Source organism: Aspergillus clavatus, genomic scaffold, assembly GCF_000002715.2.
Source record: "Aspergillus clavatus NRRL 1 1099423829805 genomic scaffold, whole genome shotgun sequence".
Classification (NCBI taxonomy): Eukaryota; Fungi; Ascomycota; class Eurotiomycetes; order Eurotiales; family Aspergillaceae; genus Aspergillus; species Aspergillus clavatus.
The window spans coordinates 3,914,974-3,942,639 of NW_001517094.1; the positions used below are offsets into that span (position 1 = coordinate 3,914,974).

At 50.3% G+C, this 27,666-nt stretch overlaps 9 protein-coding genes across 9 annotated transcripts, besides 7 other annotated features; 6 read left to right on the forward strand and 3 right to left on the reverse strand.

The window, feature by feature from the left end:
* Nucleotides 1-461: 461 nt before the first annotated feature.
* ACLA_031150 (uncharacterized protein) lies at nt 462-1,887 on the reverse strand (the record flags this gene model as incomplete). Its single annotated transcript, XM_001269807.1, has 4 exons — nt 462-1,368; nt 1,421-1,548; nt 1,617-1,717; nt 1,785-1,887. 4 exons carry the CDS (start codon nt 1,885-1,887, stop codon nt 462-464), a joined length of 1,239 nt encoding a protein of 412 aa, XP_001269808.1.
* Nucleotides 1,888-2,297: 410 nt separating this feature from the next.
* ACLA_031160 (calpain-like protease PalBory) lies at nt 2,298-5,018 on the reverse strand (the record flags this gene model as incomplete). The annotated part of the gene is made up of 4 exons (XM_001269808.1): nt 2,298-4,281; nt 4,375-4,473; nt 4,526-4,902; nt 4,968-5,018. The coding sequence occupies 4 exons, from the start codon at nt 5,016-5,018 to the stop codon at nt 2,298-2,300; spliced, it is 2,511 nt and encodes an 836-aa protein (XP_001269809.1).
* A 1,039-nt stretch (nt 5,019-6,057) lies between these two features.
* On the forward strand, nt 6,058-7,200 carry ACLA_031170 (putative peroxisomal carrier protein; the record flags this gene model as incomplete). The annotated part of the gene is made up of 3 exons (XM_001269809.1): nt 6,058-6,161; nt 6,238-6,779; nt 6,839-7,200. 3 exons carry the CDS (start codon nt 6,058-6,060, stop codon nt 7,198-7,200), a joined length of 1,008 nt encoding a protein of 335 aa, XP_001269810.1.
* A 506-nt stretch (nt 7,201-7,706) lies between these two features.
* ACLA_031180 (thermonuclease family protein) lies at nt 7,707-8,674 on the forward strand (the record flags this gene model as incomplete). Its single annotated transcript, XM_001269810.1, has 2 exons — nt 7,707-8,120; nt 8,213-8,674. The coding sequence occupies 2 exons, from the start codon at nt 7,707-7,709 to the stop codon at nt 8,672-8,674; spliced, it is 876 nt and encodes a 291-aa protein (XP_001269811.1).
* A 418-nt stretch (nt 8,675-9,092) lies between these two features.
* On the reverse strand, nt 9,093-9,911 carry ACLA_031190 (adenylate kinase ADK2; the record flags this gene model as incomplete). Its single annotated transcript, XM_001269811.1, has 2 exons — nt 9,093-9,664; nt 9,740-9,911. The coding sequence occupies 2 exons, from the start codon at nt 9,909-9,911 to the stop codon at nt 9,093-9,095; spliced, it is 744 nt and encodes a 247-aa protein (XP_001269812.1).
* Nucleotides 9,912-10,855: 944 nt separating this feature from the next.
* ACLA_031200 (DNA primase subunit PRI2) lies at nt 10,856-12,462 on the forward strand (the record flags this gene model as incomplete). The annotated part of the gene is made up of 3 exons (XM_001269812.1): nt 10,856-11,045; nt 11,101-11,651; nt 11,701-12,462. The coding sequence occupies 3 exons, from the start codon at nt 10,856-10,858 to the stop codon at nt 12,460-12,462; spliced, it is 1,503 nt and encodes a 500-aa protein (XP_001269813.1).
* A 761-nt stretch (nt 12,463-13,223) lies between these two features.
* sec23 (GTPase-activating protein SEC23) lies at nt 13,224-15,794 on the forward strand (the record flags this gene model as incomplete). Its single annotated transcript, XM_001269813.1, has 6 exons — nt 13,224-13,316; nt 13,379-13,509; nt 13,568-13,862; nt 13,918-14,391; nt 14,445-15,542; nt 15,597-15,794. 6 exons carry the CDS (start codon nt 13,224-13,226, stop codon nt 15,792-15,794), a joined length of 2,289 nt encoding a protein of 762 aa, XP_001269814.1.
* A 259-nt stretch (nt 15,795-16,053) lies between these two features.
* Nucleotides 16,054-16,075: a microsatellite.
* Nucleotides 16,076-16,364: 289 nt separating this feature from the next.
* On the forward strand, nt 16,365-17,025 carry ACLA_031220 (60S ribosomal protein uL11; the record flags this gene model as incomplete). Its single annotated transcript, XM_001269814.1, has 3 exons — nt 16,365-16,417; nt 16,504-16,615; nt 16,690-17,025. 3 exons carry the CDS (start codon nt 16,365-16,367, stop codon nt 17,023-17,025), a joined length of 501 nt encoding a protein of 166 aa, XP_001269815.1.
* A 1,080-nt stretch (nt 17,026-18,105) lies between these two features.
* Nucleotides 18,106-18,135: a microsatellite.
* Nucleotides 18,136-18,231: 96 nt separating this feature from the next.
* Nucleotides 18,232-18,253: a microsatellite.
* A 14-nt stretch (nt 18,254-18,267) lies between these two features.
* Nucleotides 18,268-18,291: a microsatellite.
* Nucleotides 18,268-18,292: a microsatellite.
* A 3,112-nt stretch (nt 18,293-21,404) lies between these two features.
* Nucleotides 21,405-21,435: a microsatellite.
* Nucleotides 21,405-21,436: a microsatellite.
* Nucleotides 21,437-21,504: 68 nt separating this feature from the next.
* On the forward strand, nt 21,505-26,623 carry ACLA_031230 (UDP-N-acetylglucosaminyltransferase; the record flags this gene model as incomplete). The annotated part of the gene is made up of 3 exons (XM_001269815.1): nt 21,505-23,282; nt 23,339-25,940; nt 25,994-26,623. 3 exons carry the CDS (start codon nt 21,505-21,507, stop codon nt 26,621-26,623), a joined length of 5,010 nt encoding a protein of 1,669 aa, XP_001269816.1.
* Between the last annotated feature and the right edge of the window lie 1,043 nt (nt 26,624-27,666).

A 27,666-nucleotide genomic window follows, 5' to 3' on the forward strand; every position in this document is an offset into this window, starting at 1 on the left:
CGAAAGAGCTTGCTATTCTTCTCTTCCCTTCTGCTCCTTTGTAATGATGCGCCAGACTTGGTTATGAGAAGTGATCGATTTACTCTTGTGCTTATGGCGGACTCAGGTAGTCTATGGGTTTGAAGAAGCCCAGGATTGTATAAAAATGGGGCTGAGTCCTAGTTCTTCCAATACCTGAGATCTTGCGCGTGATATACATGACTCAACAACAGTGTTCACTCAGTATGATAGCCTCATGGTTCCTTCAGCTGAGATTGGATTAATGTATTTAGATAAGGTAAAAGAGCTATATACTATCATTGTCATCATTATTCATTCTTACAATGAACAGAAGTCTTCCAGAGAACACATTAAGAGCAAGATCATTCACACATAGCTTGGTAATATGGCTGAGGATGCACCATTCTGAAGGGCAATTGCTCGGAACGACGTTCCCAGAAGGGCATTACTCCTTCGCTCTGCTACTCCGCCCCGAGGTATCTCAGAGATTCCCTGAGTTCTTTGATTGCGGTGTTGACATCATCAAATGTAAGTGCAGACACTGCCCAGCGGGCATGCTTTTGTGCCAATGATATGGCGTCGTCACTGACGTTGTGTGAATTCACCTGACTCGAGGTTGAAGCCGCAGGTGCAGGGGTATGTTGCTGAGCCGGTCGTGAATAAACCGGTACCGACCGCGAATGGGATTGCGCAGGTGGCGGGGTTAAGACTCTGGCACTGGGTTGGTTATAAAAAGCATTCGGATCATGAGAAGAAGCAGGAGCGCTTGGCGGGAGGATGTTCGACGGCGGCGGGAATGACTGGAACGAATCGGGAGCAGTGCTGTGATGAGCACTCAGGTCCACGGGCGTATCTGGCAGATTCGGTATCGATGCTGAAGAAGACGCGAAAGTGGCCGGCGCGGAAGGAAGGTCCAACGTCGGGCCATGGTCAATACTGGGGCTTGTTTCTCCAGCAGGCGTGCGTGGAGCGCCTGTCGGGACATCCGGTATATGGATCGAACCGTCAGCATGCTGCGGCCGAACCGTCGAGGGGGACCTTGAAGGATGCAGCGACTCATCCAAAGATGACTGCCGCGCAATGTCATGCTGGATACGGTCTGATTCATCCGGAACCTCCTCCACAGACGGCTGTCGCGCTTGCACATCGAGTTCGCTTTCATCCACTGGCAATCTTTCTATATCTTTATCCTCCTCAATGACCGGGTTTGACGCGTTCGGATCCTCTCCAGCTTTGAGCGCTTTCACGATTCTGAGCGCATGGTATTTGGCGAATTTGACTTTCGCGGCGATTTCGGGTTCGAGGGGGTTCCAGACCTGGCAGAGTTCGAGAAACGTAGCGGCGGCCTGGAAGGTATCTGCTGTTTGTCTTTACCCCATTAGTCGCTTTTCAAGCAGCAACACTACCGATTTGTACACACTTGGTCACCTTGTTCGCTCTCATCGTCGCTTCCGCCCGGTTGAAGACCTCCAGGCCAAACTGCTCCACGTAGGCATTCGCAGCGACAGCATCAAGCACCGTGTCGTTATCAGGGTTCTCACTTTTGAACTTGGAGACCAAAGTCAGTGCTCCAGGGCAAGGTGCAGATACTTCGACAACTCCCCCGCTCAACGTACTTGTTCCAGCTTCTCCACCAGCTCCGTCGTGTAGAGCTTGACTTCATCGTCGGACGTATGAAGACCTCGCTCAATTATCTGATTCACGATCCAGAAATTACCTGCAACCGTAAAAGGGTATCTGTGAGTCCAGGTATCTCCTTAAAAGCGATGAACCAGCACACTCACACCAATAGGCCACAACGGGCTTCACCCGCTCAATTTGGGCTGCCCGGATGGCAAAGCGCCCAATGTCCGCGGACTTTAGACTGGCCGGAATATGACTCGTCATGGAGATAGTGAAGGGGATTCAACAGCAATTTTGCAGGGTAGAGTGGGCGATTGTTTGGGTGGAGGAGCGGGACAGACGCACCCAAAGCGGGGATGACGTTGAAGCTCCAATTTAGTCTCTGTGCCGAGCTTGGTGGAGTTACGTCCACTCAGTGTACATACTAAGTATTCCTCCGCATCTACAAACTACATACAAGGCAGAGAAATAAATTTACAGTTACAGCGCGGTCGAAGAGTCGTCTTCACTTCAGTTTAGCAATGTTCACATTATCGCTCAATTGTCCCCGCGCGGAGCATCTGACCAAGGTCATGTCTCGTTATCATGCTATCGTTCCATATCCCAGGTTGACTTGATAAGCACATGGTCATGACAAGACTAATCAACCTAGACATTCATTTGAGAAGTCCTTCTCAAGCGTCTTCAATAATCCATTCTCCAATCCCAACTCGTTCTTCGGCCAGGGCTTCCACCTCAAAGTGATCTTCTACCTGGCCACCAGGGCCTCCGATCCTTTCGAGGACAATCCAGACTCCGCCACTGTCCTCTAGACCCGGTTGCAGGTCAAAGTCTTCGATGCGTACTCCGGATATGGCATCGCTATGATCTCCGTCTTCTGAGGTGGCCAAAATCTCTTTGTAAGGACCCTGGCCCAGTTCGATTGTCATAAGCACTGGCGAAGGGCCGACAGGATGGCTTCCGATCGTGGACTGACGACTTCTCGCAATAAGTTTAATTCTCGTAAGGCGAGATACTTGAAGAGGAGCCAGCATCCTGTCTCTCCCTGGTGACAAGATGCCAATGTCTGAGATAACGGCTCGTCGCCCTGCTGCTTCTGGAGCGAGTGGCTTGACCTCACAAGGAACCATTGACGAGACCCATAGCGTGAACCGACCAAGTTGGTCTGAAGCAAAGGTGGAACAAACAATCGTGTATACGCCCTTTTCTAAATGTTTTGTTTCCGCGAGAGCCGCGCCACGTCGGTAGTCGCCACTGTCAGTGATGATATCGCGATTGCGAACTCTAGACACGCGCTTGCCGTTCGAATGAAAAAGCTTGGCGTGGATGGCAAGCTCAGTGTCAGACGATTCCAACAAAATGGAGATATCAGTCGCCTTGGAAAGCATGAGGCTAAATTGCGGGTTTAGAGGATACCGGGCCGATTCTGCATTACCGCCTGCTGTTGATGGCGTCCAAGCACCCTGTACCTTGCTCACACACATGTATTTATTCTGTGATGGTGCAATATACACAGGTGCAATTGCGAGGGCAGACAATGTAAAACTCTGGCTCGCAGCAGGGAGAGATTCTTCGGAGACAACTGCAGTGAAAGTCGTTTTAGGTGGCATTTCCAGTCTCATGAGCGTGTTGGGTGAATCCACGTAAGGCCCACGGTGGAGCGTCCCGTCACTCAGGGAGACTCGCTTGCCATCTGCATTGAAAACATACAGACTAATGAAGCCAGTTTGGCTGTTTTCTGGCGAGGAATGACCGGAAAGCTCAACGGTCTTGAAGTGTTTGCTGAGTAGCAGCCAGACAGTACCTCCAGTCTCGGTGGATACTGCAAATTGCGGATTTTTCACGAAACAACCAGGAACTCCCTTACCGCTTGCGAGATCCCATGTGAAATGAATGTCCTCTCGAAATTTGAACAGTGTAGGATTCCAGTTGAGATAGAGGTTCTCGAAATTTTGTAGGACATTTTCGCAATCCATCCAGAAAGTCCCAGGTGAGAGAGCAGACCGGTCTTCGGGTATGTTTCTAGGCTCCCAGTGCCTTTCTCCGGTAGCAATGTCCGCTCCAGCCCAGGGATTTTTCACAAGCATTTGGCGACGGCCTCGAATTTCTTTCATATCAAGAATCGCATAATCATGTTCACTGACTAGGCCCAGTTCTTCCTCCTCCCTTTCCGTTAGTTTCCCAGTGCCAATTGTCAACAATACATCGCCGTGGTGGAATGATTTGAAGAGACGCTTCCAGAGCTGCTCGCACGTCACGTCCTCATGATGGAGGAATACTTGCTCTGGTATCCAGCCTGTTAATACCCATAAATCGGTTCCGGAATTGCTCCCGGGGAAGTCATAACCTCCTCGAACCTTCAAATATGCCTTCTCCACGAGCGCTGGCCACAGAAAGTTCGGGTTGTTTCGATCCACTACGTGAAGTGATCTCGAGGTCTTTGTCGATGGCAAACGATCGTCAATGATCACCTTTCTGAAGCACCCATTGAAGTAGAAACGAAGGATATATCTTCCTGAAGGTGAAGGTTTGGGATAGCTTGTGTAATATTCGCAAGGATAGATCACAGGGAGATAGTTCTTATTACAGGTCAAATTCCCGAAACAGAAGGCCGCAAATATCGGAATAACTCTTACCTTGTCCAAACCGCGTTCAGATCTCGAGGTAGTAGCACATAGACTGGCGACTACTGAGCAGTCTGTCAAGACATCCTGTACAAGGTCGGTTTTCTCTGGGGCAGACATTACAGACATTGCCCCGACTACAGACTTGGACAGTAGTTCATAAGGCCGCTTCCAGCCATTAAATATGGCCTTCTGCTTCTCAGAGAGATGAAGGTCGGGCTTGTCGCTAGCCATTGTTAGAGCCCAGAAATCCAGAGTAATACATCACATGAACTTACGTGAACAAAGCTGACCCCTGTAGAAGTTCAAATTCTTCTAGACTGGGTGGCCCTGCCCATGGTGGAAATATGAAGCCATTTAGCTTGGCCCCTTCGAGAAGAATGATTTCTTCCCTAGTAGTGAGGGTGCGTGTAGACGATGGCGTTTGTAGTTCAGATGTATTTTGCGCATGAGCACGGCTCACAGATCGCCAGTCTTTTGCTTCTTTGATCTTTTCTGCTCTGGAAAGCCACTCCTTGCATTTCGTGTCGAGCGTCTGTCTATCTTTGGTATTATCTGCCAGACTTAACGCCTTCATGTAATGCTCAGCAACTGTAATAGCAGCCTCCAGGGCTTGCCGTTGAGAGGTTGCTGCAGATACATCCCGTTCAGCTTTCTAGTCATCGCATTAGTTGGGATCATCTCTAAATTTGGATCGCCAATGGTGGAGGCAGTACCTACCAGAGCCTGGGAGATCAGATACTTCTGCGGAGAGGTGTGGGGTCTAGACATCCTGCCCCACGAGGGGTTATTATCGCGAAATAAGCGTCTGAAATCGAAATGTCTATTCACAGTATCTAGATTCCCAGCGTGTAATGACCTGTCAGAGCTGTAACCCCCGCAACAGCCATCCGCAATACAAAAACAAGCTTGCAAAAATCACCTATCAGAACCTCGAAAGGATGAAAGTGGTAGACTCTGCTTGTGACTGTTCCGAAAGGTCCCAGGGGATTCCTCCGAGATTGACATCCGAGGTCAATACTGCCCTCCCTGTGGGTGTGTTAGTAGTAAGTATCTCGATCTCTCAACCAGGCTTTTCTGATTGGCGAGGAATAAACAGTGTGGGTGATATGACACAAGTTATAAGCGAAACCAAGTTTAGAAATGAGCTTGGAGCCTCAAGATAGGAGATAATAAGCAAGAGATGCACTTGATTTGTATGAAAGTCTGAGAATGTGGATGATCCCATTCCAATGTACAATGATGATAGTAGTTACGCTACTACGAAGTAGTACTAGTGGGCAATTCGGCGGGGAGGAACGGGAGTCGGTGGGCGGTGAAACTGCCAGTGGACAAGCAAATCTGAGTTGGACACACCTCCGACAAGATACCTCGGCTCGTTTCGTCATGCGTGGTCCACCGAGGTGCTACGAACAACTCCTAAAGTGTTTTGTATCTGGTTAGAGCAGATGCTTGCATTGGGGTCAGTTCTGATCTTTTTTATCCCCTTGCGCATATTGTCGCATATTTTCTTTTTAAACTCGGAGTGATATGCGTCCAGTGCATTTGCTTCCTTCTTCCAGCTGAACGTTATTGGCAACACGAGTCACTCAGCATAATCGTTCTTGTTCTCGGCCTCTTTATCGGACTCCACATTTGAGATTGTTTCTCTTTGCCAATTACTGGTTTGCCTAGAGTTCAGTGGGAACCTGAGAAGCGGATATACAGACTCTTGAGATTGTGTCTATCTCTTTTCTTCTCTCCTTTCTTCTTTACTCTCCACTCTATCTTCATAATTGTATATCCGGGAGCACTTAGCTTGTAGCGAACAATGACGGGTCAATCAAAGCCGATGCGCCTTTCTCCGTGGCAGAGTGCCGTTGCAGGTGCAACTGGTGCTGTCCTCGCCAACGCCATGGTATATCCTCTAGATATGTACGTCAAGGTTCCTTCTCACTATGAGGTTACGAACGATGCGAGACTAATACCAAAAATCTTTATGGACATACAGAGTCAAGACGAGGCTGCAAGTCCAGGTGAAAGGCGAAGAGACCGAGGGTTCAGACGGCGCGGTACACTATAAATCGACTTGGGATGCCATCAACAAAATTATGGAAAGCGAGGGAATCGAGGGTCTGTACTCTGGAATCGTTGGGTCATTGATTGGTGTCGCGTCAACCAACTTCGCCTACTTCTACTGGTACAGCATTGTGAGATCCATCTATATGGCGTCAAGCCGGGGAAGCAAGACTCCTGGTACCGCCGCTGAGCTGAGCTTGGGTGCTGTCGCAGGTGCTGTTGCTCAGATTTTCACTATTCCGGTCGCTGTTATCACAACCAGACAGCAAACTCAGCCAAAGGGAGAGAAGAAAGGCTTGATCGAAACCGGCAAGGAAGTTGTCAACAGTGAGGACGGCTGGACTGGACTATGGCGCGGTCTCAAGGCCAGTTTGATTCTCGTTGTTAACCCCGCCATCACCTATGGAGCCTACCAGCGGCTGAAGGAGATCATCTTTCCGGGAAAGAACAACCTCAAGCCATGGGAAGCTTTTAGTAAGTGTCAACCATTCTTTGAATTGGGACCTCATTGAAAAACTAATGCATATTTGCAGTCCTTGGTGCACTTTCCAAAGCGCTTGCTACCATTGCAACTCAACCATTAATCGTTGCGAAAGTCGGTCTCCAGTCTCGCCCACCTCCAGGTCGCGAAGGAAAGCCCTTCAAGACCTTTGGTGAAGTCATGCGCTATATCATCGAGAAAGAAGGAGCGCTTTCATTGTTCAAGGGTATTGGACCTCAGATTACCAAGGGGCTCCTGGTCCAGGGTCTTTTGATGATGACTAAAGAACGGATGGAGCTTATGTTTATCCTCTTCTTCGCATATCTGCGCAAACTCAAGCAAAAGAAGCTTCAGAAGGCGATTGATACCGCTGCTTCGAAGGCCAAGACGAGTCTCCCTGCGACCCTGAAATAAACATTCTGAATCTCTTGGTTTTTGTTCGTCCATTATCATACGACTCTCTTGATCTGCGACTGTTTCTGTTTATCTCTACATGGCGCTTGGGTTGTAGATTTTTTTGGGCTTTCCTCCTTCAATGTTTCTTTGACCTTCGTGTATTTTCTGAGAGGCAGCCACGATTTATAGAGCATGACCTCTACCTCAAGCATACTACCAAGATAGACTTGTACACTGCAACCTCCGAATAACAAAAGTGAATGATAAGGGAGCGTATATACAATTTTGGGACTAGAAACCTTCCAAGTCGTTTGACAATAATAGAGGTTGCGGGGAGGCTGGATCATATGCCCGCATATTTATATTTCGGGACTGACCGCCATGGAGCACTCTACCCCATAAACAATTGTCCTCTGTTTCTCGACGCCGGGTCTGGGGAAAACTCATACCACATAACACATACTCAACCAGGCACAAATTTTCTATCAAACCCCGACCGCAAAGGTACGAGAGCATGAGCCGTCATGAGATGGCCGCCATGGGCTTCCGAATCACAAGCCCAACAACACAACACGAAACCCCCAATCGAACACAATGAGAAAGAACACGGCTCCAAGAGCAAGAGCTGGGAATCCTCGGTCACCGCAATTGACTGGGCTGCCTTTGCAGAACCTCGAACGATCATCCCTACCGTAATCCTCACAAGCGGGTTCCTGGGCGCATTCCACATACACCGCCGGTACCTGCGCCGTTTCCCCGACGCAGGGAGCATCACGCCGTCACATTTCCGTCGCAGAAGTCTGCTGGGCCGGGTCACGAGTGTTGGTGACGGGGACAATTTCCGCTTGTACCATACGCCCGGGGGAAGGCTTGCGGGGTGGGGATGGCTGCCGTGGAAGAAGGTTCCGACGTCAAAGAAAGAGTTGAGAGATAAGACGGTATGTCGACCGAGATCAAAGGCTCTGTTTGATTGACATCACACTCGCCGGCGCAAAATTGGGGAACTGGCTGTCTAACACTACCTGTATAGGTGCATATCCGTCTAGCCGGAGTCGACGCCCCCGAGCTCGCACATTTCGGCCGTCCCGAACAGCCTTTTGCTCGCGAAGCCCACCAGTGGCTGACCTCGTATCTCCTCAACCGTCGGGTCCGCGCCTATATCCATCGCCCAGACCAGTACCAGCGTGCGGTAGCCACTGTCTACGTGCGGCGGGCTCTGGACTTTCCGATACCATTCCGCCGACGCGACGTGTCGTATGAGATGTTGAAGCAGGGACTGGCTACCGTTTACGAGGCGAAGTGGGGTGCGGAATTTGGCGGCGAGGCTATGGAGCGCAAGTACAGGAAGGCAGAGTGGTGGGCGAAGCTCAGGGGTACTGGACTGTGGAAGGATTTTCGCCGGAATGAGAAAGAGTGGGAGAGTCCTAGGGCATATAAGACGCGGATGGGCTTGGAAGAGGCTGTACAGCCTCGGGTGGAGAGTAAGAAATGAGGCCATGACGCGGTATATGCTTTGGCATCAGTAAATAGACTTTATGATGAATGAACGATCTATTGTACGACACCTCTGGCTCGCAATGTTGATGATCGCAGATATTTGGCATGCATGCCGTCGTCTGACAGGAGGGTGTGCATTTCTTATATTATGCAGTGAGATCTGCACCGACTGATTGATCACTTGGTGCTATAATAATATCCGTAGCGACTGATGTGCGATAGAAGCCCTGAGAACGAAAGATTTCAAGACCCTCTTGATAGGGGGTTTCGACATGCATTATTTCATGAAATAGTTGTACCCAACCCATAACAATGGAAGCCGTAATCGTGGTTTTTGCCAACCAGCAGAATATGATACAAAAGTGAGAGAAAAAGCCCGCGAAAAAAACGATATGTCCAAATGCTACAAAGTTCTAACAGAACTTGCGTTCAACCTCTGCGAATACCTGCGGGCTGATCTCATCGCTGGAGTTGCCCTCCACTCGCCATAAGCAGCCCTTCCGTTCGTAGTGCTCTAGCAGCGCCTTGCTGGTCTCTTCGAACTTTTGTAAACGCTGCTTCCATGTCTCAATCGAATCGTCTTGTCGTTGCGTCAAGGGCTCACCGGTGATATCATCTTTGCCGGGAACTTTGGGGGCGTTGAAATCGGTATTATAGACTCTTCCGGATGGCTCGTGGACCCAGCGCGATCCGATCCGAGAGAGGATGACAGAGGGAGGTGTGACAAGATGGACGACGAAATTGACGGGGACAACGGAGTCCAAGCTTGATGCCTGACTCGCCGTTCGGGGAAACCCATCCAGGATAAACGACGCGGAGGGAGATAATGACGGGACTGGGCGCGAGGTGTGATGTGATGAGGCTGTTGCGAGAGGTGCTGTCGCTGGGAGCCAACCCTTGGATTGAAATTCGGAGGAAATGAGTTCGAGGATCATGGAATCGGGGACAAGGTTGCCAGACTGCATTGCAGCCTCGGCCTTGAGACCTGCGCAGGGGGAGCAGCTTAGAAGTCATCTTTCTCAGAGGTGTTGGATGAGAGTGAGAAGGCGAGGTGAAATACCTAGGGGGGTCTTGCGCCGCACATTTTCGCGCAGAAGATCTCCTGAGCTGATTGAGGATAATTCCGGATATCTGGCGAGTAGTCTCTCTGTCTGTGTTCCCTTTCCAACTCCTGGAGCGCCAATGAGGATGATGCGGGCAGCCTTCCTCAGCTGCCTGGTGATGGAGTTCATCCCCTTCTTTCGTGTGCCTGAAACGCTCTCGGTGTTATTGAATTCGAAATTATGCGATGTTCAAGTCGTCGCAGGATAGGGAGTTCTTTCGCTGTGAGATACACTGCTATTCAATATACTCAATCGAATGCGACAGGATGTTGAGACTAGGTGAAGTGCCGTCTATGGTCAGTCTGAAGGAATCTCAAAGTGAGTTTGGTTGGCGGAATTGGTAGAGCAGGACAGAAGTGGACAAGCTAATATACAATGAATACGGCATACAAGATGTTTGTTGGAGAATATTGTTGTATGCACGGGTGACTTTTTTCCACTCCGATACTTTATCGCCAAAATTGGGGAAAGTCGCGACGTTTCCGTGGGGTTTGGGGATGTCTGCTGTATTAGGAAATCGGTGAGCGGAGTTCGGAGAACAGTCCGGGAGGATCTCTCAACCAGTTACTAGCAGTTGAGGACCTTAGTTATACAGGCGATGCCAAAAGAAAAGTTCGAATTGAGCATCATTTACAGTGTTGAGAGGGGTAGAGATGTGTCACTCTGGGGATATACAGCATAACTACATTCTTTCACATGCGTGTCTTGATACACTTCCCCAGTCCCAGTCCAATCGCATACCTTGTCATTAATCATGATGGCCTTTGCCGGTGATCAAGACTCCACCCGGACAAATCCCGTATTCAAAAGTCCCCGACTCCATCTGGAGTCACTACTTGAAGCTTCCTCGGCTGTTGGCCAAGGCAGTGCCTGGCAGCCTGAGGCAGAGACGGCAAGAACCACATGATATCACGTGCCTAAATGTCTGACGCGTGAGAGGCGCGTCTCGCGTTATCTTCGTGAAGCCAGCCGATAACCAGTCAGTGGGAGCAATATTGGTACACTTTTTGACGACTGAGTAGGGAGACAACGAAACGCTTCAAGTGGCAGTTGTATAACAACTGCAGTTCAAAATGATACGACAAGACTTTCAAAGGGTTGATCCAAAAAGGAGAGCGACGCTGGACCATAAAAAGAAGCAGTTCGCGTCGCCGGTATACAAACAGCAGGACTACCCACATCGATTGAATTTCTACGATGTTCCACCCACTGCAGAAATCACTCTGGAGCAATTTGAGCAATGGGCTATTGACAGGCTGAAGAGTATGAACCCTAGCTTCGAGATCAACTTTTCTCCCTAGGCTCACAAGGTTCGCAGTATTGGCTGAAATCGAAGCCTGTTCATATCGAAACAAATCGGCTACCGAGACAGCCGCACACATCACCCCTCTCCTCCAGAAATATCTTCCACTTTCGTCGAACACATCCTCTTCCTCCGGTGCGGCAGATCAACGACTGAAGAATGAGCGCCAGAAAGATCACTACTCCCATTTCATCCTCCGCCTGGCGTTTTCGGCGACGGAAGATCTTCGCCGGCGGTTCGTTCGCGCAGAGACAATGCTGTTCAAATTTAGATTCCAACTGGACGATTCTCGAGAAAGACGCGCCTTCATTGAGTCCCTGAATCTGGACTGGGAGTCTGTGAGTGACGAGGAGCGACGTGAACTCGCGGAGAAGCTGGCGAATGCAACTCCCGGTCTGCGCCGTGTCGACGAGGAATCTTGGTACAAAGTAGATTGGGAGCGAGTACCGGAGCTGGTGGAGAGACGGGCAGTGCTCTTGTCCAGAGGCAAGGCCTATGTCCCTGGCAGAGAACAGCTAAGCATGATAATGGCTGAGTTCACGGCTCGCCTGGAACGCGCCCTGGAGGTATGTACTAGCAGTGTGTTGAGCTTGATTCACAGCTAACAGCTACTAGCTCACAAGTCGAGCACTACCCCGTCTGGACGAAGACGACCGTCTGACTCCAATTCTGAACCACCTGTCGAAGAACTTTGGCAGCGCAGAGTCTGTCTACTCGGAAGGCGAGGGCGTTGTCGACGGCGCCTCTATCACTGCAAACAATATCGATCGTCTCTCACAACATTTTCCCCTCTGCATGCGCAATCTCCACATGACTCTGCGCAAAGACAATCATTTAAAGCACTTTGGTCGACTTCAATACACGCTCTTCTTAAAGGGAATCGGTCTATCCTTGGAAGAGTGTATTCTCTTTTGGCGACAGTCATTCAAAGGCTTTACGGACGATGAATTCAATTCGAGATACAAGTACAATATTCGTCACGCCTATGGTGACGTCGGTGGTGATGTTAACCGACGAGGTCGGGGATATCCTCCATACTCGTGCCAGAAAATCCTCAGCGACTCTAATCCCGGGGTCGGCCAGACCCATGGGTGTCCATATCGTCATTTCTCGGTGGATAACCTGATTGGACTTCTCCAAGCCACAGGTGTGAACGACAAGGAAGTACTTCGCGGAGTGCGAGAAGACGTTGGAAAGACCCGTTATCACATCGCCTGCAACAGAGTCTTCGAGTGGGCACACAAGGCAGACATCAAGAGAGTCAAAGAAGATGGCACTTGGAGTCAGACGGATTTGGACACCATTGTGCACCCGAACACATACTTCAAGCGCAGTTATCTTCTTAAACAGATGAGGAAGCCGACCAAGGATTCTTGAAGCGCATTGAAACTGTTTTAACGAAGCTACGCTTTCTTTTCTCCTGTTTATTTCCTCCTGTTTCTCCACGAGGCGTTTTTTGGGGATGGGCACGGCAGGTCGCACAAGTTCTCGGCTTGAGTAAAGAATGCTAGATGTTGAGAAGCTTATGTCTGGCCAGGATTTTTCCAAAAAAATCAATTCCAATTTCATGTATATAATCTAAGATATCAAGCACCAATTTGTACGAAGAGATTTGTAACCACTGCTGATTCCCGTTTTATCGAAAAGGATCGGAACGACCTTTCAAAGCCAGGTGCCCAGCGACGGGTCAAATTATTCTTCGCGCGACGCGAAAACAACTTCATCATGGAGGTGGACAGAAGTTGCCAAAATAATCATATAAAATGACATGTTGTCGGCGGTTTATAATTTGGAAAAAAGAAGAGAAGAGAAGGGTACGGGAGTGCGGACAGTTCGAAATTTATAGCAGTGCGGCCGCGCTAGTGGATACTGCGGCAGCCCGCAGTGACCAGGGACGCTGCAACCTGGCCTTATGCCAACAGTACCAGCTTCACACAACATATCCCCAGATCTACGCCTGGTCCCGGGACAATAGCTGCTGGAGCTGCCTATTCGAAGACAAGACTATGCTACGGGAACCTCTTACTCTCTATAATTGACGGGACCATAGAGCTTTTTTTCCCCTGCCGAGTATATTGGATCTCGAGCAATAAACACCCCCTCCTTATCCAAGAACACCCCCCCCATCACCGCCCACGATGGACTATGAAGCGTTGAAGGATCAATGGAGCGATGTCGAGGAACGTGATGGCATCAGGCTCAGCTGGAATACATTTCCCAGTACTCGCATGGTTGGTTTAACGGCAGCCATTCATTTCTATGCGCTCCCCTACTCATCCACATCCGTGCACAGGAAGCATCCCGGCTTGTTGTTCCCATTGCAGCTGTCTACACTCCCCTCAAGGAGAAACCGGAATCCCCATTATTACAATACGAACCGGTGACTTGCAAAGCACCTTGCCGGGCCGTCTTGAACCCTTACGCGTATGATTTGTGCCCCTGTTGGCTGCGGAATCTCGACGACATGACTGACAAAGAGTAGCAATGTTGATGTCCGAGCTCGGATCTGGATATGTCCCTTCTGTCTGATGCGCAACCCCCTCCCTCCCCATTATAAGGATATCACCGAGAATGCGATACCGCCGGAACTTCACCCTCAAAGCACGACGATCGAATACCAACTGGCGCGTCCCGCCCCCGCTCCCCCCATCTTCGTCTATGTCGTCGATACCTGTCAAGAGGAAGACAGCCTGAAGGCGCTGAAGGATACTCTGATTCTGAGTTTATCTTTGCTGCCACCAAACGCCCTTGTCGGACTGATTACCTTTGGCACAATGGTACGAACTACAGCTTCCGAGGCGCATGGAGTGACGTATTGACCTGTGCGTATAGGCTCAAGTTCATGAGCTTGGTTACACCGAGTGTGCCAAGTCATATGTTTTCAGAGGCAGCAAGGACTACGCTGCGAAGCAAGTCCAGGAGATGCTTGGGCTCCTTGCCCCTGGTCCTCGCCCGAACGTGCCCCAGCAACCTGCCCGTCCGCCTGTCGGCCCCGCCGCGCGTTTCCTTCTCCCCGTCCAGCAAGCTGAGTTCCAAATCACCAACGTCCTTGAGCAGCTGCAGCGTGACCCTTGGCCCGTTGCCAACGACAAGCGTCCCCTCAGATGCACCGGTGTGGCCTTGAGCGTTGCCGTTGGCCTGCTTGAAACATCCTTCCAGAACGCCGGTGGGCGCGTCATGGTCTTCACCAGCGGTCCGGCCACAGAGGGGCCTGGCCATGTTGTTGGACCTGAACTCAAGGAACCTATTCGGTCCCACCACGACATTGATCGCGATAACATCAAGTATTATAAGAAGGCCGTCAAGGTAGGCACCAATTTAGCCTCGGTACAGATTGTTATCGCGCTGATGTCATCTAGTTTTACGACGCTTTGGCTAAGCGTGCAGCTAATAATGGACATGTTGTCGACATCTTTGCCGGGTGTCTGGATCAAGTCGGTCTTCTGGAAATGAAGAACCTCTCCAATTTCACCGGTGGTCACATGCTTCTCACAGATAGCTTCACGTCCTCGCAGTTTAAGCAATCATTCGTCCGAGTGTTCGATAAAGATGCAAACGACAACCTTCTCATGGGCTTCAATGCCTCTCTTGAGGTATTGACCACCAAGGAACTCAAGGTTACTGGTCTCATTGGTCATGCCGTTTCTCTCAACAAGAAGTCAAGCTCGGTTGGAGAGACAGAGTGTGGTATCGGCAACACTTGTGCTTGGAAGATGTGCGGCATTGATCCGGCGTCGAGTTACGGTGTCTACTTTGAGATCGCCAACCAGGGAGGTCCTGCGGCAGTGCAGCCCGGCCCTCAGAGAGGAATGATGCAGTTCCTCACCTACTACCAGCACTCGTCCGGTCATTATCATCTTCGTGTCACGACAGTTGCCCGACCCCTGAGCGGTCCCACTGGAGACCCCGCACTCGCTCAATCCTTCGATCAGGAAGCCGCTGCGGTGCTCATGGCGCGTATCGCTGTCTACAAGGCAGATGTCGACGATGGTCCGGATGTCATCAGATGGGTAGATCGCATGCTTATCAGACTCTGCTCTCGTTTCGCAGATTACCGGAAGGATGATCCTACATCTTTCCGCCTGGAAAAGAACTTCACTCTTTATCCCCAATTCATGTTCCATCTCCGTCGAAGCCAGTTCCTGCAGGTGTTCAACAACTCGCCCGATGAGACCGCATTCTACAGACACGTTCTCAACCACGAGGATGTGGGTGACTCGCTGGTTATGATCCAGCCCACACTGGATTCGTATTCCCTTGAACACGAAGGGAGCCAGCCGGTTCTTCTGGACTCGGCTTCGATCCAACCTACCCACATCCTCCTTCTCGACACTTTCTTCCATATTCTCATTTTCCACGGAGAAACGATTGCGGAATGGAGGAAGGCCGGTTACCAGGATCAGGAGGGTTATGAGAACCTGAAGGCTCTCCTGGAGCAACCTAAGGAGGACGCTAGGGTTCGTTGACCCTTTCTTGGCACGATTCAAAGTCTACGCTAACTCGCGAAATAGGAATTGATTGCGGACCGTTTCCCGCTACCCCGTTTCATTGTTTGTGACGCCGGTGGTTCGCAAGCACGTTTCCTCCTGTCAAAGCTGAACCCATCAACTACACACACGACAGGAGGATACGGCGGAGGCGTGACATCGCAGACTATCTTCACCGACGATGTCTCGTTGCAGACATTCATGGATCATTTGATGAAGTAAGCTCTTCATTCTCGACCCCCGATCAATGATTTGTGCTAACTGTTGTTCTAGGCTTGCGGTTTCCGGAACCAGCTAGATGTGACGAGGTAATGGCCGTAGCGAGAGCAAAGGGCGGTTTGACGTCGGTCCTCGGGTCTCTTGTATCTTTAGCGGTGATTTGCGGTGATTTTGGTTTCTTTTCTTTTCTTTTATCTTTCTGCCCTTTACCCACTATACAGTAACCATCCAAATCCCACCAGTCGGTACTTCAAGAAAATTTAAAAAAAAAAAAAAAAAAAAAACCGTAGATGCCCGCGAGGTCGTACCTTCCATCTGAACATTTCAATCGAGGTCAAGTTGATATCATGTCACGTGACCATGGGCGGGCTCAACCCTAGTAGCTTTTCCCAATCAAGTCTTCGCTTAGGCTGAGTTGCGGGTCGAGCTAAAACATCCATGACTTCTTAAGAAAATTCGGGGGAACTTTTCTTTTGCTTCTTTGAACCATCCACCCCGACCAACTCTCCAAGGACGATTGACGACCTTTCGCACTCGCCATGCGTAAGTATCATCTCCTTGGCTATAAGCAAAATGGCGACTAACATAACACCCATTGGGCAGCTCCCAAGTTCGACCCCAATGAGGTGAAGGTCATGTAAGTTTTGCCTGGTGTTCCTTTTGCGCAAAAAGTGTGCGATGACGATACTAACAAGACGATAAGTCACCTGAGAGTGACTGGTGGTGAGGTCGGAGCTCAGTCTGCTCTGGCTCCCAAGATTGGTCCTCTCGGTCTGTCTCCCAAGAAGATCGGTGAAGACATTGCCAAGAACACTGGTGACTGGGTAAGATTCCGCACAAAACATCGAAGCATTGTCACAGTGATCAATTGCTAATATGATTATCTTCGGCACTATAGAAGGGTCTCCGTGTGACTGTCAAGCTCACCATCCAGAACCGTCAGGCCACCGTCTCGGTTGTGCCTTCGGCTTCCTCCCTGGTCATCAAGGCCCTCAAGGAGCCTCCTCGTGACCGCAAGAAGGAGAAGAACATCAAGCACAGCAAGTCCATCGCCTTCGATGAGATTGTTGAGATTGCCCGCACCATGCGCCACCGCTCCCTCGCCAAGGAGCTCAAGGGTACCGTCCTTGAGATCCTCGGTACCGCCTTCTCCGTCGGTTGCCAAGTTGATGGCCGCAGCCCCAAGGATGTCTCCGACGACGTCAAGGCTGGCGAGATCGATGGTAAGTGTTGACTTGGATATATTCTGACGAATTTGCACTAATTCTGGCTTAGTTCCTGAGGAATAAATGATCGAAATTCATGGCGGTCGTCAATTCAGTTTGTAACGGCATGCTAGTTGCATAGAATATGATCATTGCCTTGGACCAAGAACTTTTTTAACGAGTTATGACCTCCATAAGATTCCCAGTTTGTTTTCGTTTCGAGAAATCCTACGCTTGTCGCTGGACACTCCCATCTTCCTTTTCTCTTCCTCCATCCTATGCTTCTCCTGGTTCCCTTGCTTCCCCATATGCAAGCTGGGATCATGACGACTCGCACCCTCTCAGATGACCTTTGCAACACTCTGGCTCTTACCGTTCTTTCCCGCCTTCGGGCCCGGACTGGACTATTGCAACGTGGTATAGGCTTATTTTACGCAAAGAAGATCAAACTGACCCTCTACTCACCGCGGTATTCTTGGAAGGAAGCTTGCTTTCGTCTGTGGATACAGTGGTCCATATTTTGGGTCAACACTCCTACCAAGTAGGCTGTCAAGTTATTTGACCTCGTAGGCTGTCCATAGTCAATACAATCTGAAGTCATTTCTTCTAACAATCCAAATCATCAATTTTCTTTGAACTTAGTGGAGCGATGTCGCTGTGATATGATCCTAGGGCTTTTCTACTCGTCGCATTGACTGGAGAGTTGATAGAGACTCACGACCACAAATCTCCAGTCTCCATGTGATAAAACACACGAATCATGGAAAATCGCTGATGTGTCATCCTGGTATCCACTTGTATACCTCCTTCACGGCCACATCAAATAGACACGCCGATCTTGATCTCCCATCAAATCCCCACCGAACCTCAGTAGGACGATCATCGCAAATCCCTCGCCCTCCCATGCTTGTCCCGACTCACGAGTCACGACAATAAAAACGCCCCTCCGCCTCCGGGAGAACAAATTTCATGGGTCTCTGTTATACAGGAGGGTCGGTTGTGCGAGGCGAGATTAGATGCCGAACCAAGTCTCGCGGAACACAAACATCGATAGTTGGGTTTGTTTGGTTTTTTGCTGGGGGGAAGGGTGGGGGGGAGTTTTTGGTAAAATATATATATATCTATGTAAATATATATATCTGCCAAGCGGTGACACGGAAAGGAGGGATCCTTTTCACATTCCGCGGTTGCAGAGGGATCTGGGCGGGAGTTGTGAGATTTTGATTAGGTAGGTTGTTGGTTGGTTGGTTGGTTGGTGAGCGGCTGGGTGGTCTATCTATCTATCTATCTATCTATATGCAGATGGGGAAGTTGTACGGAGTCATCTATTCTGCTGTGTATGTTGTTCATGTTCATGTTCATGAGTATATCAAGTAGATAGACACTGGGAGTTGAGGCTGCAAGTGGAAGTTCTACTAGTGTGGACTTTTGGCGCTGATCTGGCCATCTGGGTTTCTGACACTATTTTTTTTGTTTTTTTTCCTGATTTTGTTTTTCTTACGAGTTACGACTTACGATCCAGATTCCAGACTCCCAGTCCGAGCAAATCATGGAAAAAGAAGGAAAAGCCGAAAGGAACCATCTACAGGCTAACTATTGGTGTCGTGGAGGGGAGGGGGGAGAAAGCCATTAAACTAGTCAAGCCACTCCACCTGATATGGATTTTGAGTTTGGGCCCGGTGGTTTCTTGGTCAGGTCAGAAATCAGAATACTATCATACTGTGTATAATCATACTAGTTATGAAGGGGAGGAAGTAGTATGTCTTTCACTTGGTCAGAACAAGAATGATATGGGGATATCGTTGTCTTTGAGATCGTGGGGGGAGCAGGGAATATTTTAATTAGAAGATGTAAGAGTCCCAGAAAAGGCTGATAGTCATATAGATAGTAGGGGGGTGTGTGTGTGTTGTCTCTGGAGTATTGTGCTGATCCCCCATCACTACTCTTGGATAATGGCAGATATGATTTGCTCCAGCCATGGCATGTGCGTCTTTCAGCCTCTGGATGTATTTTGTGGCTACAGCATTGGCGCCGACTGCTGGTGGAATCTTAGCCCGGTCTCACTAAGTGTTAAGAATACCGGAGGTAAAGAGCTCTATGACTTATGAGAAAGATATGTGTCTATCATTTCCCAAGAGAAATGACTCAAAACCAATGATAATGGATAGACTGCCTGCCTACCTTACCTAAGGTACTACATACTACTAGGTACATACCAAATCCCACTCCCACATGCCAACAACCTACTCGATATGAACAACAAAACGAACAGAGGCCAGATTGCAAAGCAACTAACACGGCAGCTCAGCTTAGAGCCCTTTAGTAGTCTGTGACTGTGACTGTGAGTGCCAGATCGGCCCTTCCGCCGGCCAACGGACCAACCGCATGCCCAGAAACCCCCTCTCCAAGGCTTAGGTTGGTCCCAGCGGGCGCCACTGGACCGGGGGTCTGGTGGGCGCTGGTCCACTGACGTTGGACAGCCCAGCTCGCTCAGTCGGTGGCTCACACTGGCTGAGTCTCTAGCGCCGTCTTCAATCCTGGCCGTTGGATCGTAAAGGTGGGTCTGGTGGAAATTGTCGTTGTTTTTCTTTTTCTTTTTCTTTTTAGTTGTTTTAGGGGATTTTGGAGGGGTGGAAATAGTACTACTATCATAGTAGTACTATCTATGTAGGTGGTCAATTTGGAGGTGGCTATTCTAGATCTCTATCAATTCTCTCAGCATAATCATGGATTTAATATTGTATGATCCCTAGAATGATATGTCCATCTACTTACTCCCTCTTGAGGATCTCGATATATACAGTAGTATCTCATCACCCAAGGTTCAGGTCGTCTCCAGCATCCATCGACTACGGAGTAAACCTCAGCTCTCTCCCATTGGCTCCACTTCCGCTGCTCCATTCGCACATATCACAACATCACCACCAGTCACCACTATCTAGCCTCTAGTAGGATTCTAGGTACAGTAGTAGACTAGTAGTAAGTAAGTAAGTACTGTGTAGGTAGTACCTAAGATGCTCTGTAGTTCCATAGATATCTCAGGCTCTAAGGCCACCCACTGTTTTCGTTTGAAGCTCCGCCCGCTTCCACTCTGGGCCCATCAAAGTCGTGGTATCATCACCTTTATGATTCTTCCATCATTATCATTATCATTTTTTTTTTCTTTCTTTTTTTTTCCCCCCCCCTTTTCCCCTTCCCTTTCTTTCTTTCACCTTCATCTATTTTTTAAGGTTCCTGTTGAACTTCTCTTTGTTCAGACTTGCGATTTGTTGCACTTGGATGGGCACATTTCCCACCCTATCCCATCTTTATTAATACTAATTACTATTCTACCCCGGACTTCCTCTTCCCTCTAGAATCTAGATGACATCCTCCTTCCGTATCAACAGAGTACTCCGATGCTTCATCTGTCCGCCCACCGTTGCATAACCTTCGCTGCCGCCTCTTTCCCTGCATCGGCTTCTCCATGAATTTTGTTTGATTGTCTCATGTCTACCGTCTACCCCGTACATCTACCACGACAGCAGTAACCATATCCTCTGTTCCAGTGGAATTAAAACCGGTCGAATGAGACAAGCCGGACAAGAGAAATAAAGACGGGGACACCTTACTCGCTAAACCATTCAGATTAATCCAAACCAACCAACCCATCCATCATTATTTCTTGTGCTGTCATCCTCTCTGCCTGCTGAATTCAACTCCCCATCTTTCTTCCATCGATCGATCTCTCCTCCATATCTCCATCCATATCTTCTCCCTGAGCGCGCTCGCGTTTCATTTCATCATTTCTGCACTCCCGACTCCCGGGCCCAGCATTTCTGCCAAGATCGGTCAAGGTTGTCCTTCCCCAGTTGCTTGTCGATCGTTTGTCTCACGGGCACCTGCGTCAGTGTGGGTGACTCTTCTTCTGGAGTCCCTTTCCTCCCTTGCATTCGTTCTTCACGACGACCAAATAGCAAATCACAATAGTGTCCTCGGCGCGGATCCGCCTTTCTGTCAGCCTTTCCACTTCGATCTCAAAGCGATTTTCTTTCTTGTTTCTTCGTGAATGCTCCCTAGTCTTGAACCGATCTCCTCTCTCTCTCTCCGTCCCCCTCCTTTACCATCTGTTCCCGCCCACATCGGTATCGAAACCTTCCGACCATCATCAACAGCTCTCATGTCGACCCAAGCGACAAGCGGTGGGGGGCTCCGTTGAGCATCAAGAGTGCCGGCTTATGTCCAGGATGAGGTGTAGGAAACGTTTCAAGGAGGTTGCCTGTTGATCGATCCAGCAAGCACCGAGCGTGCGTCTGTCAACCTTTTTGTGACCGCTCTCAACAACCTCTCGCTTTTTGCTTCTTTTGAAGATCCCGGTCGAATTACTTCCACCTTAACTATTATTACCGCCTCTGCCCTTTCTGATTGCTTTTTTTTTTTTTTTTTTTTTTTTTTTTTTTTCACCCCCCCCCCTTTTCCCGCTCGTCGGAAGTTTTCATCGATATCCTTGGTGGTCATTCGAGTTGACCATGTTGCCCTCCGTGGCGGCGTTTCCGTCGGTACAACCGCATCATCATCTTCCTCACTATCACACTACCGACTCCGCTAATCCACCCTTCGACTCTAATGCTGCATCTTTCCTCCCATCGCTTCCTCGCGGTGCATATAGCAAGGAGTCCTTGCTGTCGCTTTCTCGCACCCGATTCCAATATCCACATCCGGTTCAACGTCTGGGACTTCATGATCCTGCTAGCCCCAAATCCAGTTCGAAAAGCGACGCTCAACATGCATTGAGGAGGAAAACGCCGAACGGAACTCTGGCTGCTGGATACGATGGGACCCCAGGCGATACTGCGATTCAACCACCGGCGACAAAGCATATCCTGGTTTCACCGTTGGATTCTAACCAGCTTGTGCCCCCTCAGGCGGGGTTCGCCCTGGACAACTGGCAGCAGGCGATGATGGACCAATCTTCTACCGCCAAACACATGAACTTCCCGCCTGTTTACAAAAATGATCCTGGTCGAGTTAATGTCGCACCCGGGGAGATAGTACCGGATTTCAACGGGGCGAGCTGGGTCCGCTCACTGAACTATATGCCAGGGGCAGACTCGATGCTCAACCAGTCCTTGCCAATGCAGCCAGCGCAGCAGAGATTCTTCATGCAAAATGGCTCCTACGTCCCCACCGTTCTACCAGCGACTTTACAACCATGTCTCGGCCCCACAGCGTCGGCCGGAGCTGGTCCATACGGGCCATATTGGCCCGACGGTGTGTACATTCCTTATCGTCCGGCGGCCTTTCGGGATACGCGCTACAACCTCCCGGTCTCGCTAAGCAAAACAATAAATCACCACTCCGCCCTGCCTCTTTTCGATACTGGGCAGCAGCAGTGTTTGAACCCGATCCCTCTGCCAAATAGCCATGGCGAAGCGGGTTTCGGGTGGAATGCCACCCCTCAGGGAATGCTCTGTCACGATGCGTCAGTGAAAGCAAACTTCCCTCCTCGTCATTCTGATCAGAAGCCACTGGACTCCACATTGAATCACCGCATTTTGGCATATCATACCCGTACTGATCCTAATGCCAGCTTTGCAACACAGCAACATGGCGCTGAATTCTCGGCACTGCCTGGGTCGAACGGGCAAGGGTACCCGAACACATATACCAGTGTGCTGCACTCACGCACTGCAAACGTTGAATTCAAGGAAAAGATTCTGTCATGGGCTCATGGTGTCTATGTTGATCTACTTGCATCCATCCATCATGCGCGACGAAACAGTGTCTCAACTGCCGATGGTGATGGGCAAGCCCAGCGATTCATGAAACCAAGAATATATCCTAAACCACCACGTCAACCTGGCCTAGATTTCTCTCAGACCAGTGCTCCGGAATTCCATCGCCACAACAGCTACCCCTCAAGCCAGTATGATGCGCCTGTTAGGGCCAACTCCATGGGCAACAACAGGCCAACGGCTTCCACGTCCTCCTTTTCTGGCCATCACCGTCCTTCTGGCGGCCATTTCCAACACACTGCGGCGTCGGATACGCAGATGATGGACAGGCTCCGACATCCTGGTCGATTGGCAGTTCCGGCGCCCGCCTCTCGGTTCTCCCTTACGTCACTCCGCGAGACCTCACCCACAGCGAATGCTATGTCTGCTCTTGAGATGTTGTCAAATCTTTGCATGGAGAGTGGCTGGGAGTGGATCGACGGGATGCTCCTAGGCGGTTGCCTTGCGTATGGACTTGGCGATTACCACAAGGCTATGAGATGGTATTCGCGGATCATCGCACGGGATGCAACGTAAGTGAATGCGGTGAATACTTCAAGAGGCATCGGGAGTAGCTAACTCCTTCTAGACATGTAGAGGCGATATCGAACCTTGCAGCTACGCTCCTTGCGCTTGAGCGCCGCGAAGACGCTCTGCAGCATTGGCTTCGCGCTGTGAAATTGCGCCCTAGCTTCTTCGAGGCTGTCGAGCACTTAATCGGACTGTACTGCACCAGCCACCGCGGCAAAGAAGCCGTGAGGATCATCGATTACGTCCAGAACTCTCTACGCTCGCCCCAGAACGGAGACTGTTTCACCGCCGATGAGCATGCGAGCGAGACCGAGAGCGATGCTGACAGCAGGGCGTCGAGCGTGGGATCTTACGAAAAGGCCTCATTCGATTATGATGACGACCTTGGCCAGTCAATGGTTGGCAGTCGGAATCCATCAGAAGCAAGTTCCGTTGGTTTTGGCTCGAGTGGCTATGCCATTCCTGGGTGTGACAATGGCAGGATGCTTGCTCTGGTGCATGCCAAGGGTAACATGCTCTATGCGCTGGGTGACAATACAGGCGCTGCGGCAGCGTTTGAGGATGCTGTTTTGATTGCTGCGGGGAGAAGACGCCATGGTATCCAAAGTCTGATCAAACAGATCTTTGCTGCTTTCTCTCAGGGATCCCGTCAAGGTTATCCGCCAATGGATTCTCATGATTTCAGAGAAACCATTCTTCTCTACCCGGACAAAGCTCTCCAGACTTCGAAGCTGGTCTTCGCCCCCTGTGGAACTCCCCCGGGGATCATGTTTGTAGCCGAGGGTCTCGCAAGGAAAGCAGCATTGTCGACTACAAGCAATTCGCTGCTCTCATTGGCCAAAATCTACCAAGATGGTATGTCCAACGTCTCTGGCTCAGGGCCCCCCCGAAAATCTCCTGGCGTTCGGGATATCTTGGCTCTTTATTACCTCTCGCTATCTCTTCAGCCGAGCCCGTCGACAGCGAACAATGTCGGTATATTGCTCGCGGGGATCCAGAATAATGCAACCGTCAGGCAGCCATCTCGCCCCAGCGGGGAAGTTCAACACCCACAAATTCCTGGTGTAGTTCCGGGCAGTGGAATCTCACTTGCATTGGCGTATTACAACTATGGGTTACACCTGGATTCGCGGCACGCGCATCTCTACACTAACCTTGGTAGTCTGCTCAAAGATATTGGGCAACTCCAGGCCGCTATACGTATGTATGAGCAGGCTGTGCATTGTGACGGTACTTTTGATATAGCCTTGGCAAACCTGGCGAACGCCGTCAAGGACGCTGGTCGGGTCAACGATGCGATCGGCTATTACAAACGGGCCGTGAAAGTGAACCCTGATTTTGCCGAGGCAGTCTGCGGACTGGCGAATGCCCTGAATTCCGTCTGCAACTGGGTTGGTCGTGGCGGCGTTGCGAAGGGCCACGGATTCCGCGATCGCTGGCACGTCAATGAGCAGGGCATGCTTCGGGATGCGTCCAGCAACGAGACCGGTGCCGGTTGGATATCGCGTGTTATTGATATAGTTAATCGCCAGCTCAAAGAAGGGGAAACCTGGGGTCGTGGCATCTTAACACCGGCTATGATTGAACAGTTTTGCGCTCAACTTGCCCCCGCGCTGGAGTCTCGTCGGTCGGCGTCGGGATCTCTGGCTGCTATCCTGCAGTCCTGGGCGGGCCAGAAATGGGAAGGCTCGCGGATCGTGAGACTGGTCGAGCGCGCGAACCGGTCAATTACCTGGCAATGGTACCAAGATCGCTATATCTATGGCAAAGAATACCCGCTTGCCAAATACCAGCGACCCCAACTTCCATTGGGTCTTGTTGCGCCGAATGCGCCCACTGTACTTCCGTTCCATACCTTCACCTGCCCACTTTCCGCCAAACAGATCCGTCAGATCTCGCAAAGGAACGGGCTTCGGATCTCGTGCTCGACCCTCCGTTCACCATGGCTTCCGGCCACGGTCTACCCACCCCCACCCCCACCGAACCCCTACCTCAAGGTCGGTTACGTGTCATCGGACTTTAACAACCATCCCCTCGCACATCTGATGCAATCCGTTTTTGGCCTGCACAACCCGTCCAAGGTTAAAGCATACTGCTACGCGACCACTGCGAGCGATAAGTCGGTGCACCGCCAACAGATCGAGAAGGAAGCCCCCGTGTTCTACGATGCCAGCGGGTGGCCGGTCGAGCGCCTCGTGAAGCAGATTGTTGACGACGGGATTCATATCCTCATTAACCTTAACGGATACACACGAGGCGCACGCAACGAAGTCTTTGCTGCCAGACCTGCGCCGATCCATATGTCCTTCATGGGCTTTGCAGGGACATTAGGCGCGGAATGGTGTGATTACATTCTTTCGGACGAGCTTTCGATCCCTTTCGAGACGCTTGGGCCCGGAAGGCGCCACGCTCGCATCGAGGATCGACTCTTGGAGGAAGATTACGGTGAGGAGCTCGAGGACTGGGTCTACGGGGAGAAGATTGTGTTTACGCGCGACACCTTCTTTTGCTGTGACCATCGACAAAGCGCCCCCGATGCGCAAGATGCGCGCATCTCCTGGGAAGAGGAACAGGAGCGACGCTGGCGGATGCGCAAAGAGCTGTTTCCCAACCTCAGCGATGACACCATTATTCTTGGCAATTTCAACCAACTGTATAAAGTGAGTTGTTTTTGTGTGATCGGCAAGGATTTGATTCACTGACGTCTTCCCAGATTGAGCCAACAACTTTCCGTACGTGGCTACGTATATTGGCACGCATCCCGAATGCGATTCTTTGGCTGCTTCGCTTCCCGGAACTGGGCGAGCAGAATCTCCGCGAAACGGCCATTGCTTGGGCTGGCCAGGAGACCGCGTCTCGGATCATCTTCACCGATGTTGCGCCGAAGAACACGCATATAGCTCGGGCGAAGATCTTGGATTTGTTCCTCGACACTCCCGAGTGTAACGCCCATACAACCGCGACGGATGTGTTGTGGAGTGGGACGCCGTTGTTGACCTTCCCCCGCTATAAGTATAAGATGTGCTCTCGGATGGCGAGCAGCATCCTCAGTAGCGCGCTGCCCAACTCCGAGGCAGGCCACAAGGCTCGCACGGAGTTGATGGCGGTGTCGGATGAGGATTACGAAGAGAAAGCTATCCGCCTTTGCCTCAGCCTTCAGTACAAAAACGGATGCGGCGGACAGGCGCGAGGCAGGCTGACCGATCTCCGTCGGATGTTGTTCGAGGAGAGATGGGGCAGCCGGTTATTTGATACCCAACGCTGGGTTCGTGATTTGGAGAATGCTTATGATCAGGTTTGGAAACGATGGGTGAATGGCGAAGAAGGTGATATCTGGTTATGATCTACACATTGGAATATACCCCTTGAGCGTTCTTCTTCTTCTTCTTTCTGTCTTGTTTTCTGGGTTATTTGGGTCTTTGTTCTATGTATCTCCCCCCCATGCGTGTTTACATTGGTCAAGCCTCGCGATTTATCATGTGTGCATCTTGGTTTCACCCTGACTCCCTATTTAGAGGGGTTTGGAAACTGTGTTTCTGTCTCGATCTTAAGAGCGAATACTGGGTAATTCCTGATGTGCATACCGGTGTTGGTGTTATTTTCTTCTTTCTGTGGTACGGATCCATGACGAATCTCCATGACCAGCTGCGCAAGCAGCTCAGCCGGGTTTGACGATCTAAAGAATAGGGGAACGGCGTTTTATCCTTTTGGGGATGAATCTCGACAGACGGACATGCTTCTTAGAGGGTCCTTCTGCTTCAACATGATAGAGCAAATGATGCAAATGATTTCACATGGCCCCAGAACACTCCGTCTTGTCTATCCCGTAGTCCTCCACATCGACCTCACACCCTACTCTCTTCACCATCCGAAGCCGAGAAGGTCCTGCGTCGCCGTGGTACCACACAGCACGAACAGGTCTGTCATCTTGTTGGACTTCCCAACGAAGAGAGGAACGGGCCAGTGTCTGGTCAAATCTTACTGATTCAATGAGGTTATCTTGGTTGGCTGTGCCTTTGTCCATTGGAGTTCATGGTTTGTAATCCGGGGTAGGAAGACCCTCGTCTATCACAACTTAGTCCACTTTTTCTTCCCTGGAGTCTTTCTTCTCAAGGGGACGTTAAGCTCGAAATCATCCGCGTCCTTTTTTGATTGTTTATTTGAAAAACCTGTACAGCAGCTTTCAACTCGAGCGGCTACTGAGGCATATGAGATGCAATAAGCAGAAGGATATGCATCAGTGATTCCTCACGAGTTTCTGGAGTGGTTTAATGACCTCGTACGGGACGATTTCGCAAGCAATGTCTTCTAGTGTGTACGTTCAAGCACCTGATATCGAAGAGACTGCTGCTATGACTCTCTGTCGTGATATAACAGCTAAAAATC